The following is a 14,945-nucleotide window of genomic DNA, read 5'->3' as shown; positions in this document are numbered from 1 at the left end:
TGACCAAAGATATCATCGATTTTGACCGTAACACAATACACACCTTTATAACATTTATTGATAACAAAACCGTCTGAACAGATGACTGACTAGTTGTCCCTCAGGTGAAGATGCTGCACGACGTGGTCCCTGGAATGTTTGAGCACAGTGCTGTTGATGGTGGTGTGACAGGATGCATCATGGCACCATACACTTGATGCCAGTAGCTTGTATATCTTGACAGAAGGTTTAATGTCAATATTTATGGCAATATGTTCAGGATTTTCAACAGACTTATCTGACATAATCCCTACAGAAGCTCAAGTGTAGGTAAGTGTGTTGTACAGACGTGAGTGGACTTCAGGGCCGTTAGGGAGCTGCCTGCCTGTAAAGAACAGAATGACGGGTATGTTGACATTAGTTACAGTTGCACTATCATAGCAACCTATGTTAACAGTCATTTATCTGTTCCAAGAACTCATAAGTTGTTTAAAGCAAACATCCTTTGGTACTTAATCTGCTGTTGATCCGCGCTAATTGTCATTAAAACTTCGTGATTAAGAAAAGGTTGGCTTCTAATTTATTTAGTCTGACGTGGTTCTTTAAACATTAGCATCAAACATTGTGATATTTATTCAATCTTTGAGCAAAAGAAGCAAACTTACACGGCGATCATTCAGGACGTTGAGGTTATCGAGGATTTTTCTTTATAGTTACTCAACCTCCTATATTCTGAAAACAAGATGGATGATAGAAAATGACTTTTGCTTTCTTTCTTTTCCTTTTCAGTCAACTAAACATTAACTGGATTTTTTTAAACACCAATTATTATTTCTAGACACGTTGACAGACAGACAAACAAACAGAAGTTATAAATAGATACGAGCAAATAGACATATAGTAAAATATTATTAAGCTGTAATTCTATGATCAGTTTGTTGTTTAAATAAAAATAATTGCTTAGTCACTGCTGTGGGAGACAGTACAACATTAAAAGAACACTTACACTATTGGTTCCATTTTTTTATATTTGTATAGACATAACAACAACGAAAGATGTTGTGCATAGGTAAAAAGAATGGTGAAGAGTGCTTTCTAGAACTTTTGCCAGACAAATTGAAATTGTACATTGACAGCAATGACTATGGTCCACCATTTCCAGTTGAATTAAGCCTAAAAGGACTTGAAACTTACTTTTGCTCACACACAAAGTTGTGTCCCCAGCCAGCGCAGCCTCTTCTCGTCCAGAAGCCAAGGTGGGACAGGTATGCACACCCTTCAGGTCCCGTGACACTGGCAGTTCCCTCAGGCCACTTGAAGAAGGTGGCTGGTCTGGCACTGCTGAAGTACTGCCACTGACCATCTTGTAGGAGGTCGTGAATGCCAAGCCACGTGCTGCGCACTTCAAGGCATCAAGCAGTCAGATGTCACTCAGTTGGTATTGCAGTGTCACAACATTCATACATTAAATTAAAACATAACTGTGTAATGGTACTCAACACATTATTCTCTTGCACAAGTTCGTCAGCTTAGAGTTCTCCCATTCACTTGTCATAAATACACGGATCAACATTTCGTGTTCGAGTTTTCTAGTAGATGATGTCTGTGCTAGGAACAGCTTCAGCAGGAGGAAAGTAGGAAATAATAAAGTCCTTAGTAAAAACTCTCCGACATCCAGCACTAACCGCCTGTTACTTGCTGCAATCCAGGGATGCACCTGCCTTTTTAGTCCTTGTCTTTGTCCAGTTTGGCTCTCATAATAGACCTTATCTAAAAATTCAGCTTCGCATTTAATCTGAAATTTAATGTTGTAGTTTCTTACTATTTGTGGTGTTCAACATTTTGGTAACAAAGGCGTTTTTTGATTCAGATGTAATCTCCACAAGATTCCCTCCGAACTTGTTGCAAAAAATCTACATTACAAAATGAGAGAAAAAATAGTACAATTATTACACATTTCTTGAGAATAAAATGAGTACAACAGTAAAAAAATCCCTAAAAGTTATATGCTATCATAAATATGAAGCATTAACAAGCAGCATCGTCACCTTCTTTACTATTTTCGGACCGTGACCACTAAATAAGTCTGTACTCAAAAATGGCTTTGATATTTTAAAAATATATGCTTGTCATATCTTTTAATACAAGATTTGCTCTTGTAATCATAAAATTAAATGAAGTATACGAGTTTGAATTTCACAAGTACAATAGCGGCCATTTTGAGAAAAGCAGATGAAAAGTTTTTCTGCCATCCCACAAAGCTTTTCCTTAGCAAGGGGTGCTTCTAATTATTTAAATTGCACTAAATTTTGGGGTAGAATAAAACATCCTGCCTATATCAGTTCAAATGACAAAAGTACAAAGCAGGTTTGATAGTTTTTCTCATACCTTCTCTGGTTAGTCAAACAAACACCAGAGCTAGGATGGTCTTACTGCAATAGCTCGGCATGGACAGAAAAAAACCAACAGAAGACTCAGAAACCTCATGTTCACTATCTGCACAATGTTGATGACATTTCCGAGCCTCTGCTACAAAACTCTGTGTTAAGACTCATTTTGTGGTGGTGAATTATACATTTAGTGGTTATTGTATTAGTTTGTGGTTCAAATTAAAAACAAGGGCTGGCGAGGACTGCAAGGTGCGTCACAGAAGTAGATGGAGACTTTACAAGAACAAACAAATCGTAAGATGGGCTTTGTTCAAACTTGTTTCCCAGGAGCTCTGTATGAATCAACCATCATTAAATCCCCTGGTGGTCTAACCATGTGTCGTCGGTTTGCAAAACACGACAGTATTTGATGACAGCAACAAGAAAGATCTGTGAGAGCACAGCAGGCACAGCGCTGTGGTATGACATCTATGGATACTAACACTCAGAAAAAAATATTCAACTAGAAAACTGTCAGAAAAAGCAGACGAGTGTTTAAATGTATGGCATGCTAGGTGACATAACAAGCAGACTGGCCGGAGAACAATATTGAAAAGGTCACCATTGACCCTAACCCTAACTTTGATAGGTTCATAGTAGAGAAAATTGTCATCTACAGCTTCTCACAAAACCTCCCTCCCATTGCCCTCAGGCCTACTCTCCCCATTACCCAAGCGCTAGTTTCCAGTAGTTTTAATTGGGTAAATCTTGGTAAAGAAGCTTTCTACCTCTTTAGCCTGACTTTACTTTGACCTTTTGATGAGAACACAATAGAGATTGTTTATTACCACTGCATCCATACAAGCCACAGGCTGGATAATGAAAACGTAGCAGCTGTCTTCAAACGCCTGCCAGCCCTGTGGACACTGTGTTGACACTGAGAACAAACAAATGTTACCTCCCTGCAATACAACCGTTAGTTACAACATACAAATACAACTGTACTCATGTTTCGTGTGATACAGTTTTATTGACAAGTTAGCTTCGTGAACATTTGTGTTTCCACTACATCATTACAACAGTTGATGCGTGTCTAGGATGAGCCGGGATGCGTGTTTCTCCTATGTGAGTGACTGACAGACGTGTTGCGGTGGATGAAAACAGTGATGGCAGTAGTTTAAAAGCACTTATTCATCTCTTACCATACGGACACAAGGCGGTAAGAAGGACGACTGTCGCGATTTTGCAGGATTTGAAGTGTGAGGCAGCCCTCATTGTCTGCTAGTGGTGTCTTGGCTTACTCTAACCTGTCTATAGGGCTGTTGTCGGGAAGACCTTGTCTGATCGCTGCTTACGTACAATCGCTCGTTATCATTCTCACCACGTATTTTGTTGCCGAGTCGCGGCTGTGTAGTCGTTGTGTAAATCTCAAACCTTAATTTATTGTCGGAGCTTTTGTTAGTCCTGATATAATGATTTGTTTACAAGTCGGCGCAGCTGAAAAAGACAGTTGTAAGATAAATTTTGTCAAAAATTATTGTGAAAACGTTTCCCTCATTGTTTCTCCTCTACTCTTTTTCTCACCACCATCCCTTGATGTTTTTTTTATGTTGTGCATTGTTTTCACAGTCCTGCGTTGTTGTTGGACATCCAGGACATGTTTATTGTCAGGACCATTAGTGTGGTCATGCTGTAACTTTATATCAGTTTGCGCACGAGCAAAACACACACACGCATCCTCCTAGTGACAATACAAAGTCCTGTATGTGGCTGTATGTCTGTTTATTATGTACAGACATTAAAACAGAAGCCTTGAGCAGAAGCCTTGGCCAGTCTCTGTACTCACACGGCGTGAAGACTGAAAATAAAAAGCTCAGTGCTGTCTTACCAAACATGAGAACCAAACAGCTTACTCTAGGGGACTTGACAAGTTTGTAAGTCTACTTCGTCCCAGTATGAGAATGAAAGCTCAAATAACATGCTATAGAATTTTAAAAAAATGTATTTTTTTACAAATTTATTAGAATTAAAACTTTGTGTCAAACTTCCAAACAACCGTATCCAAACAACCGTATTCACGTCTTCACGCCAATATACGACAACTTTAGAGAATGAGTCACACTTTGTCCTTTATCCTTCCCGCACAAAACACAAAATGTAAACATCGTCTACTACATAAACACACCAGCTGACGACTACATCCACTTTAAGATTTAATCGGTTGGACGACAAAGGGGTTAAAGTTGTCGTTGTACCTTTTGTTCGTGACAGGCACAGGACAAAGTACTGAATAATGAAGTATCCCTTGATCGTTCTACAGCAGGACCTGTTTGTCTGACGGAAAATGTTGTCCAGACTGAATTTTGCCTCCCAGATGAATGAGCTTGTACCGGTCATGACCTTTGCTGACAAGGTGAGCAGACGTTTGATGACGTGTCTGTTGACATCCAATGTGCACAGTTTGCGAACAATCTACAGGCTTCTCTGACCTTTCTTGTATACAGAGCCGATGTGTTCTGAGACAGACTCTCTGGAGTTTCAGTGGAAACAGAAAGTAGTTGATGACCTAGACTTTCGTTGGTATGCATGTTCTCTGCACACTATACTAGTGTGGCGAACTGAAAGAACGCACAGATGAGCCAGAGAGATACCGGTAACACTATGGCAATGGCAGACATCAGACAGAAAGGATACAGTGAGACCACAAGCTGTGGTACAGTGGGAAGGAAAGTACTTCAAGTACACAGACTAACGGCCGTCGTCAGCTGTCGACCATTTACAGTTGGTGTGATTAATTAGATGATTATGGTGTGATTAATTAGAGTCTTCAGAAGCTTCACAATGTCACCAGTGTTCGTGCCTGTGCTCCAGCTTCACCCACCACCAAAGTGGAAGTAGTCTAAGAATATGCCTGATGACCAGATGAAAAGGTTTTTCAAGGTAGCTCTGAGGAAGAACATACTAACAGTGTTCTGGCTGAAATGCTAACATCAACCCAGAGGCTTCAAACCAATGACAGACAATTTTGATGAATTTGGCTTTGATGAAGCCAGCAGCAGGGAGCAAAGCTGCTACAATTTTAATAGAATCACTGACACATCTTAGCCAATACCTAAGTGTTCTATATTGCAACCTTCACAACACTGACCACAGAAGTCAACGTCCTCCAAAGCAACCAGACTGGAACCAGCAATCCTGAAGACACACCAATCCTACAGAGAAAGATTAGGAGAGCTGAAGAGAGAGAGAGAAGTCACGTGACGTTAATAATACCATAGCTTAGCTGCTCATTCAAGACAAAAAAAGAGGAAAAATAACGAAAAAAGGAGGAAAAAAGAATGCCCGGGACTAGTCAAATCTCTGGTCAAATTACTTCCAAAAGAAAAGGAACAGCACCAAAGCTATACAAAAATCAGCTGCTCACAAAATCCTAGTGATAAACAACTGTGTACTGCTGTTGTAGACAAACAAGAGATTGCTACGTGGTGTACTTACTTCATCTCGCAGACAGCATTGTAACCAAACCTACAGGGCATGTCGTACCACAGGCCATGAGGCAGCAACAGTGCACATCCTTCAGAACCATAAAGTTTGTTGTCTGGTTCGTTGTGGGCCCAGTTGCTGTACGACAATGGCTTGTGACTTGTGAGATATATCCACTGGCCTTCTTGAATGATGTCATTGATGCCCATCCAGATATACTGTCCTTGAGAGCATCAGATTGAGTCATCGACATCATTAGAATAAACAACACGTGTTACTATATATATATATACATAGTAATAGTGGTAAAGGCTGTTTCTTGTTCTTGTTATTTGGTTCCTCTCTGTGTTTTCTGTATTTGATTTATTCTTCGTTTAGTACTGTTGTTTATTCTTTTATAGTTCATATGTTATTTGTTTGTTTGTCCCTCGTATGCTGTCCATGTTTCTTCTTGTTCTTCAGCGCTAAGAGCATGCTCCTTAGGAATGTGAGTATGTGCTGTACACTTTTTGTATTCATTATTATTTATTATTTCTCTTACCCTTGTTTGTCCCTCTGCCCTAACGTGGTCCGACTAAACACACCTTGTAGGTATTTAGATGCTATGACAGAACATAACTGAAGTACTGTTTTTCTAACTATGGGTAACAACCTCTGTTGCTTTCTCTAAGTACACAAAATCCTTAATACCAAGAGAGAGGCCACAGTTTTGAGAGCGATGTGTCTAATTAGCATTTGCTCCCAGCTTTCTCACTGGTCAGACCTCTATCACTGCAAGCATTGTGTTGGAGTCCATGCTATTGCCTTTTGTACATGGTAGTGTTTGTACAAGTGTGTCTCCTATAACGAAGGACAGATATTTATCTCGATTTATGAAAGTAATGTGTAGTAACGATGATTTGATCGTCAGATACAATCGCATTCAGCTTGTTCTTGAAGAGGGCAACATATGGAGTATGTACAGTGACATACAGTCGTAAACATCACTGCCATGACATGACTTCTAGAACAATGGCTACACTGGTCTGCTGCTTGGAACCTAGTCTGTTAGTGTCTACGGTATTGTATCAAGTTCTCGGTCCTTGGGTCTCACCTCTTGACTGCCTGTGTCCAACGACTTGGTCCTGGAATCTTATTTCTCTCCCACCTTTACAATTGTATATACTGTCCATCAGCATCTGCCTCCGTCCATATCACTCACTTTCTCTCGTTCAACCGTTAATCGTCCCCAGTCCATAAAGAATCTCGACACATTTCCTGTTTAATAAATCTTGTTCACTTAGTCCCCTTCTGTTGTTGCCATCTAAAAGCTTCTAATGTGTATTGTCCAGTAATGACGGCTGTAGCTCTACTACAATATATGAACCTCCTCAGTCACTTGCTCCACAGGCCAAAGTTCCGAAGGGCTGACAGTAATGGTCTTCGTAATTATTCCACAAGCTGTGGGCTGCTCATGTAACATCCGATGTCCGCAGTCTGTACTGGATACCAGTTTGGCCTCGTGTACAATTCAACATCGCCATACCTGTCTATCGTGTTCATGGCTTCTATTCCAGTTTAATTTTCATTGCTGGTGTCGTCCTGCCAGCCTGGCATGTCACTCCGCTCTGTCCACCCCGGTTTTCTACCCAACAATCCAAGACTGAAGAGGTTCAGCCGCTGCTCGTTCTCTTTACCTGTTGCCCGTGTTTTGAATGTCCTGCCTCTGTCTCTCCCTGCAGCATGGGTGCAACAAGCTTTTACGGTCTCTGTATTGTTAACTGTGCATGGGGTGTTTACATAGGGCCATACACTTTTTCACTGGATTGTTTCAATTGTACTTATTCTTTCTTTCTTTCCTGTTGGACTGTTTGCGTCCTTTGTTTGGTGTGGGCAGCGAACTGTCGGGTGTAGCTCGGTAGCCGATGCCCCAAACCTAGTATCTAGACAGGTGTTTAAGGGCCAAATGTTCAGTTGTACGATTTCGTTCCATAAACATGTTTAAAAAAAACAAGTTGAGAGAAAGTTTATGATATATTGCAGCCAGTGAATCTGCATTATTATTATTATTATTATTATTATTATTATATTATTATTATTATTATTATTATTATTATTATTATTATTATTATTATTAAAACCCTGTCGATGGCCAGTAAGTTGTTAAAACTGTGAACAAACACATTAAAATCAGCAAGTAACAATATTTCCCTTCAGATGACCAATGGCATCCTGTGTGCACTGAACATTCACATCCTCACCTCGTCTCTTTTTCATGAAGTCAGCAACGAAGTTATTTTCTGATTCAGATGTGATCTCAACAAGTTCAGCTCCCTCCTTATTGCAAAACTCCTAAAACAAAAAAGACACATAACACAATACAGCTTTACTTATCCCAGCTGGCATTGGGAAACATGAACAACTCACAATACTATCGCACCTTTCACAACTGTACGGCCATGAGGGAGGCAACTAACACTACACTACTCAGCCCTTACTTGTCAGTCATAATTACTATTTATATGACTAATTTCTGATTGAGATTAGCAACATTACCACTGCCATCATGCAGGAGAATGTGTCGTTAAGCAAAGCGTAGCAGCTGTCCTCAAACAACTCCCAGCCAGCTGCACACGAGCAGTTCACTGCAACAGTTTCATCTCGAGATTGAAGATAGAAAAAACAGATATGGGAAGTGTCAAACCGTGACATCATCATCATCATCATCATCATCATCATCATCATCATCATCATCATCATCATCATCATCATCATCATCATCATCATCATCATCATCCATCCATCCATCCATTCATCCATGTGTTTATTCATTCCTGTAACTGCTAGTATCAGGCGACCTGGGAGGCTCTGTAGCTGCAGGATGGAAAGTCTGACTATCCTTCTAAGCGCTGATGTGGCAACTTACAAGTTACAAGGCTACTTTTCTGTTTTGATTCATAATCAACATGTGAAAGTGCCTCTTGTATGTTGTTCCAGACTTGTTTATGACATAATGGGGTATGACTGGAAGGCCCTCAAAGTGCCACTAACAAAAGATGTTGGTAACACCCTGCTTGCTACTATTTGCAACTAACAATATATTTCTGACTACGGGTTCTTTCCTGATTTCAGCCACAAGTCTTTTATAACATGTTGTGTGATTAGCAATCTCTCTAAATAGAAAGTTGATTGTACATTACACGCAGAGCTTTTTATTTTGTGTTGAATACATTGTATTAATATTTTTATCAGCACTTTATCGCAGCAAAGTTCAGATTGGTATCTACTCTGGCTTACGATCATTTTGTATGTTGTTGTTTTTATTGTTTCACTTCCACAAAGTATTTTATAATTACTGATGTCGGGTGGCAAAAGTAGTGTGAATGTCTTTGTCATGTCACCGAGATTAATTAAAGTCATAAGGACAGCGCATGTTTAAAAGTTAACCCTTGGGATAATCCTAGTCAATCGAGCTGTTGTCAGTAAATATTTTGCATTTTCTGTAATCAACCTAGTTGTTGACATGATCTCCACCATTCAGCTGCTGGATACCTGACATAACACCAGCCAAGCTCGCTGGTCTCCATGGATACCTCCCTAGGGAGCAGGTCACAGAGCGGCAGCAGCCAGAAAGATGACAGGACAAGTCTAGTAGCAAGATGCACCCTCTCTTCCACCCGACTTCTCAAATTTCTAGATGAAAGCACTACCTTCACTCTACCATTACATTTCCTGTAAGCTTCTAACATTAGTTTAGTTCTCCTTCCGACTCTTAAATGTTTTTTCCAAACTTGGGAGCAAATTCTTTGTCAGGTAAGTCATAATCTCTTTACAAAAATTTGAGTAATATTTATCAGACATTGTTTCGGAATGTGTAAAAAATATACAATGAAAAAAGAAATAATGTAATTTTTGGATTTTGCTTTTTGAACAGTTCATCTCGCTACAAGAGATTCACTATTAAATTATCGGCCTGTGTTCAGTTGCATTGAATTTTACTAACTTGTACTGTAGTCTAAAAACATAAAACACAATTTAAGACTCACCTGGCAGCACCTGCTGCTATTTATAGCATTTACAAACTGATTGCTGCACATAGGAGGGTCTTAACTTCTTTTACAAATACAAACAGCTCTTACCTCGGGAGTGTTTCAGAAAACATGCGATGAGCACAGCCAGTCCACAAGATTTCAGTTGTAACCCTGTCGCCATCTTTTGTCTGCAGCTCCGCCTCCTGCTGACGTCATAGCTGCCGAGTGAAGGAGCGTTATCTGCCCTCGTCACCTAATATCTATCTTTGCGTCACATAGCTGATGTATTTGCATCCTGTAGTGGATGGATGGATGTCCTCAACATTTAAAATCAAGGATTTTATTTATTTATTATTCTTTATGAGATGTAGGTAGCTACATCACAGGTAGCCGTGTAGCAGATGCATTTTCGAATTCCGTCTTTGTTCAGACAGAACACTGGAGAGGCGACTGAGGGCACAGACACAGGTTAGTGAGCCAGTGAGTCTTGTCAGGGAGCGTGTGAAGAAAAAAACTCTAAAACAAGTAAAATAAAAGTGAAAATAATTCTTTGCTTGTACTACCCAGTGCATTATAAAGAAATGTTCAAATACTTCTGTCTCCACACACACAGACACTCAAATTCGCATGAACACTTACGTTCTGTCAAGCACACTGACAAACAAAAAGCCGAAACCTTGTGGATACAGGGAACTTTACTTTTATTTTGTACAAAGGTAGAAAGGAAAGACCAGAGTAGCAGCTCTTGGGATTTTTCATACCCTCGAGGCATAAGACTGAAAGTGAACATTAAGTGCTAGACATTACAAAAATGATAGCGGGGATTTTGAGCAAATAATGCAAAATAGCGTACATGTTGTATCATTGTTGTTGTTGTTGTTGTTGTTGTTCAAGAAATACCCACTAATACACGAGGGCAAGGCCAAATGACATTTAAATTTCATTTATTGTCCAGAATATTTTGAACATACTGTCTAGTTGGTGTGTTTAGGAAACGTCCTCATGACACCATGGATGTGTACAGGTGTACTGCTGTCTGTCTGCCAAGACCAATACTTCGCCTCTTGCCAAGTTCTCGCTGCTAGTCTCGGCGAGCCTAAACAAAGAATGTGAATAAACCGGAAGCTTTGTAGTCTCCTGCCTCCTTTAAGTAGTTAACTAGAAAACATCGTCTGTTCATACAAGTCATACAAGTCATACAAGTTCGTGATGACACTCCATGTGACTCCATTCGTCACTGTAAGAAAATGCAAATTAAAAAAAAAAAGACAAAACTGCCTAAAACGAATTTTAAAGAAAAATCTTGTCTAACTCACCCAGAAATTGTTCTTCATGTATTCATGCACGTCTTCCTGTCAGAAATCGCTTGCCATGCTAGAGAGACAGAAACACGAGTAAAATGATGACCTACGTCCTCTGGGACAAAGAGGATTTTAAAAGCTACGAGTGCGAGGCTGATGGCGGCTTGTAGTAGGCCACCTGCGTGGACACCATTGTATTCCACAGAAGTGTTCGCAGGATGTTTGAAGGGACATCACTCACTGCTTTCTCTGGTTTCTCGTGACGTGAGTAGCGTTTACCATTAGCCTTGACATCTACATACATGTCTACAGTCAGTGAGTGTCCTCGCAGTAGAACACAACATTAGTTGGAGTTGGAAAAGAGAATAATAGAACTTTGTTTTACTCATTTTTATTCCTGTTTCCTTGTCATATTCTTGTCATATCTCAAAAGGCACATTTCCTTGCAGTAACAGACTGCCTTAATGAATTTTCATGAAAATCGATGTCGAAAACAGGTTTTCATGTTAATTATTAAGCAACATTTATTGAAGTACCTATTGAAGGCATAAACGAGGAAGATGTTGAAGTAGTTTACTCACTTCATCTCGCAGATGGCGTTGAAAGTGAGTCTACAGAACATTTCCAGCCACATGCCATTCGCTAACAACAGTGCACATCCTTTAGAGGACAGCCGTTTGCTCTTGGGACGATTGGGGTAGAAGTTGTTGTACGACAGCGGACTCTGACTTGAGAAGTACACCCATTGGCCATCTTGTATAATGTCATTGACTCCCAGCCACGCAGACAAACCTGCAGACCACCAAATAAGTCGACAGCAATATTAGGTTGATGTGTCATCTTTTTGACAATTATGCGAGGACAGGGCTAGCTGTGCAGGGTCTCCATGTGTCATTTCAGATCTTAGGTGCTTGAGATAAGAAAGAACTGATGTTCAGATATAGGTAAGTTTACCGTCTTTAGTTGTCAGCAGTTTAACGACGAAGTTATTTTCCTTTTCAGATGTGATCTCAACAAGTTCAGCCCCTTCCTTACTGCAAAAGGCCTGAGATACAAACAGACATGACAGTGAGCCATACACTGATTGTAAATACTCACATCCTAACATTTTAAAATGTTAGTTATTCCTCTTTGTTAACTTTTATAGTAAGATCTTTAATATTTTAATGAAGTGTAGGAAGACCTCTACATAATCTTCCATGACTGATGTACTGAGTATTGAGTTGACACACTGTACCACTGCACTGAGACAGGAGATGGTCTCATTCAGGAACACGTAGCAACTGTTGTCAAACTCCTGCCAACCAGTGGGACACGTGGAGCTGCCTGCAAAATAACATTACTTAGTGCTCGACACTCGGTAAACAGAAATAACATAATTTTAAAAAGTAAATTCCGCAAATGTGTAGTAAGCCATGTGCTTACCGTGATATGTAATTATTCGCACACAATCAAGACCATTAATCGCTGGACTAATGTTATGTGATTGTGTCTGCACTAAAACTGTCTGACGACCACCTTTGTCAGCCCATCGGTCCTCACCTCGACATCATACCTGTCGGCAGCCACATTCCCATGACCCCAGGACATGATTTTTTTTCTTTGCTTGTGCTTGGAACGTGGCTGTCTGTGAGCAGTCCTTTTTATTTCGTATTTAGTTGTTATTGAAAGTTCCCTGTCATACTTAACGCAGAACATTTGCATTGACGAATGACTTTTTCCTATGGTAATTTGCACACAGAGTGGTTTTAAAAATAGGTTTTACAATTTCCAAGTTATTAGTCTTAAGTACCAAAGGTATGAGTTGTCGTATGTGTTGTACATGCTATGAGTGTGAATTATATACAGTTATGCATGTAACTAAGCCATCCGCATCTCGCACAGAACAAAGGACCTTTGGAGTACCTACAGAAATCCTTAACATTTATGAAATTTCATCCTGGCTCAATGACAGTCTAACAAAATAGAACACAGTTCTTACCAGAAACAATTGTGAGGAGGACAGCCAGTGCCCACCATGCCAGTTGTAACCTGAACGCCATTTGCATCTTACGGATGTAGAGTGACAGGTGTTAATTAATCTCTTTCTTGAATATTGATATTATACATCACATGTTATCATATCTTTGTCTCACAAATGTGACGCTGTTCGTCTTGAAGATTGATTGGTCGTCGTCACAGATTGTAGGACTGTCATGGCTTACCACATCAGGAAGTGAGTTACAAACTTGTGAGAGCAGAGTGAGTGAAACGAGGCTGTTGAAGCTATGGTCAAATGTTACTGAATATACACGTGAAGATGGACAGACGGACGGAAGATGGATGTATAACGGGGTGCCATAATATCTGAAGCACTTTGACCAGTCGTGTCGGGATAACACGCCTCCACTACAGAATAGAAGGATAGAAAGGAAGACAGAAGAAGGAAAAAAAGGTAGCTTGGCACCTCGCTACTCGGCACAAATTGTTGGTCCTCTTACACCATTACTGGGAGTCATGTCCCTTGATTGCATAGGACAGAGTGCGGGTACTTAAGAGCAAGAAGACAGCAGCGGGTAGATACCACAAGATCGTGATTAATAACACACGACAATTTTTTATTAATTCTGTTACAACAGTGAAGTACAAATGTCCGCTCCCTAACCTTTAGCTGTGGAAAAATAATAATGATGATCAGTCCTCAGAGAACCCACCTTGGTCTATTAATAGCAACTTTGCTGACTTGACCTGTAGTTTGATGTGGGGTCAGCCGTCTGTTAACAACAACATTGTTACTGACTTTGATATGTGTCTGTGTGTGAGAGTAAGTGCTATACTGTGTGTGAGCTTATGCTAGGTCACGTGCGAGGTTTATGACATCATGACTGGTGTCCAGGACACGTGACACGTGTAAGACCATTGACTGAAGACCATTGCCTCAGTCAGCCTCACCAAAGGTGTGAAGACATTGATGTCTGCTGGTAGATGACAACAAGTAGTCACAGTCAACCTTCACCCACATCTTCTCTCCATTGACTCAACGCGTTCTCCCCACCCCAGTGACTCCATATACGTACCCCCGTTGCCTAGCGACGGTAGCCCCAAGAACCAATACCAGCATGGTTCAAGTCTTTGTCTCCCCTCTAGTCAGTAGCCCCAGATACCAGCACTGACATGCTACGTCTGAATTGTCTCCCCTCCAGTCACTAGCCCCCAGTTCCAGGATGGCACCAGTCGTTATTCTCTCCCTTAGACGCAATCGCTCGTCAACGTCAATAACACCAGCACGGACATCACCACGGCGTGGCTGGCTACACAACCATGGAGGCACGAGGAGCCTGTCTGAGGGGCGACTAAGTCTCTACACCGGAAAAGTGAACAATGAATGAATGAAACAATGAATATAGCGTGTGTCTCCCTTCCTCTCTATCTCTCCCTTCTATCTCTCTTTCTCTCACTAGCTTCATTCTGTCTAAGGAGCTGCAAATGGTGTCCTTGCACAGAAGACAGTTTGCCGATGGCTGGCGGACAAAAAACGGAGGGCCGGGAGGTATATGCGGGTGGGGCCAGCAGCCAGCAATTAACGGACTTGCAGGCTGTCTGTGCGTGCACGTGTCTTCACGTCGGAGTGCGCATGTGTGATTGCACGCGTGTGCGTGTGTTGGAATATGCGTGCGCATGGATAACAAGAGAAAGCGGAGAGCCGAGTGGCTTGCCCTTAACAAACACACGGAGGAAGGGGGAGGGAATCGGTGTTTTACACGGAGTCAGCAACTAAGGCTATATCACGGCAAGGCAGCCAGCTCTGTAAACAGATGTCACGT

At 40.9% G+C, this 14,945-nt stretch overlaps 2 protein-coding genes and 1 long non-coding RNA gene across 5 annotated transcripts; 1 reads left to right on the top strand and 2 right to left on the bottom strand.

Annotated features, from left to right (window-relative positions):
- Positions 1–15: 15 nt before the first annotated feature.
- LOC112566829 (lithostathine-1-beta-like) lies at positions 16–3,718 on the bottom strand. Its single transcript, XM_025243216.1, has 6 exons — positions 3,551–3,718; positions 3,197–3,285; positions 1,802–1,892; positions 1,174–1,381; positions 645–711; positions 16–364 (listed from the first exon to the last, which is right to left on the bottom strand). Exons 1-5 carry the CDS (start codon positions 3,621–3,623, stop codon positions 705–707), a joined length of 468 nt encoding a protein of 155 aa, XP_025099001.1. The 5' UTR covers positions 3,624–3,718; the 3' UTR covers positions 16–364; positions 645–704.
- A 50-nt stretch (positions 3,719–3,768) lies between these two features.
- Positions 3,769–5,835, top strand: LOC112566830. Its single transcript, XR_003099705.1, has 3 exons — positions 3,769–3,860; positions 4,144–4,282; positions 4,620–5,835. It is a non-coding gene; the product is annotated as an uncharacterized LOC112566830 (long non-coding RNA).
- Positions 4,114–14,945, bottom strand: LOC112566826 (low affinity immunoglobulin epsilon Fc receptor-like). 3 transcript variants are annotated; one of them, XM_025243212.1, is made up of 7 exons: positions 11,158–11,201; positions 10,813–10,937; positions 9,950–10,357; positions 8,367–8,455; positions 8,072–8,162; positions 5,844–6,054; positions 4,114–4,206 (listed from the first exon to the last, which is right to left on the bottom strand). In XM_025243212.1, the coding sequence occupies exons 3-7, from the start codon at positions 10,020–10,022 to the stop codon at positions 4,191–4,193; spliced, it is 480 nt and encodes a 159-aa protein (XP_025098997.1). In that variant the 5' UTR covers positions 10,023–10,357; positions 10,813–10,937; positions 11,158–11,201; the 3' UTR covers positions 4,114–4,190. The 3 variants fall into 3 exon arrangements, with proteins under 3 accessions (XP_025098997.1, XP_025098996.1, XP_025098998.1); XM_025243211.1 differs by lacking the exons at positions 4,114–4,206; positions 5,844–6,054; positions 8,072–8,162; positions 8,367–8,455; positions 9,950–10,357 and adding exons at positions 11,724–11,934; positions 12,097–12,187; positions 12,326–12,468; positions 13,124–14,945 and having other exon boundaries at positions 10,534–10,937; positions 11,158–11,215; XM_025243213.1 differs by lacking the exons at positions 4,114–4,206; positions 5,844–6,054; positions 8,072–8,162; positions 8,367–8,455; positions 9,950–10,357 and adding exons at positions 11,724–11,934; positions 12,097–12,187; positions 12,380–12,468; positions 13,124–13,827 and having other exon boundaries at positions 10,534–10,937; positions 11,158–11,215.

The sequence above is a fragment of the Pomacea canaliculata genome, linkage group LG6, assembly GCF_003073045.1.
Source record: "Pomacea canaliculata isolate SZHN2017 linkage group LG6, ASM307304v1, whole genome shotgun sequence".
Classification (NCBI taxonomy): domain Eukaryota; kingdom Metazoa; phylum Mollusca; class Gastropoda; order Architaenioglossa; family Ampullariidae; genus Pomacea; species Pomacea canaliculata.
The sequence above is the reverse complement of the archived record's forward strand: the minus strand, read 5'-3'. Positions and strand labels throughout refer to the sequence as shown.

Coding starts and splice junctions, on each gene's coding strand:
- LOC112566826 (XM_025243211.1), bottom strand. CDS start 13,190: ATGCAAATGGCGTTCAGGTTACAACTGGCATGGTGGGCACTGGCTGTC. Junction 12,188..12,325: donor TCATGGAAGATTATGTAGAG/GTCTTCCTACAC, acceptor TTTGTATCTCAG/GCCTTTTGCAGTAAGGAAGG. Junction 11,935..12,096: donor ACTGCTGACAACTAAAGACG/GTAAACTTACCT, acceptor GGTGGTCTGCAG/GTTTGTCTGCGTGGCTGGGA.
- LOC112566829 (XM_025243216.1), bottom strand. CDS start 3,623: ATGAGGGCTGCCTCACACTTCAAATCCTGCAAAATCGCGACAGTCGTC. Junction 3,286..3,550: donor TACCGCCTTGTGTCCGTATG/GTAAGAGATGAA, acceptor GTTTGTTCTCAG/TGTCAACACAGTGTCCACAG. Junction 1,893..3,196: donor TGGCTTGTATGGATGCAGTG/GTAATAAACAAT, acceptor TTTGTAATGTAG/ATTTTTTGCAACAAGTTCGG.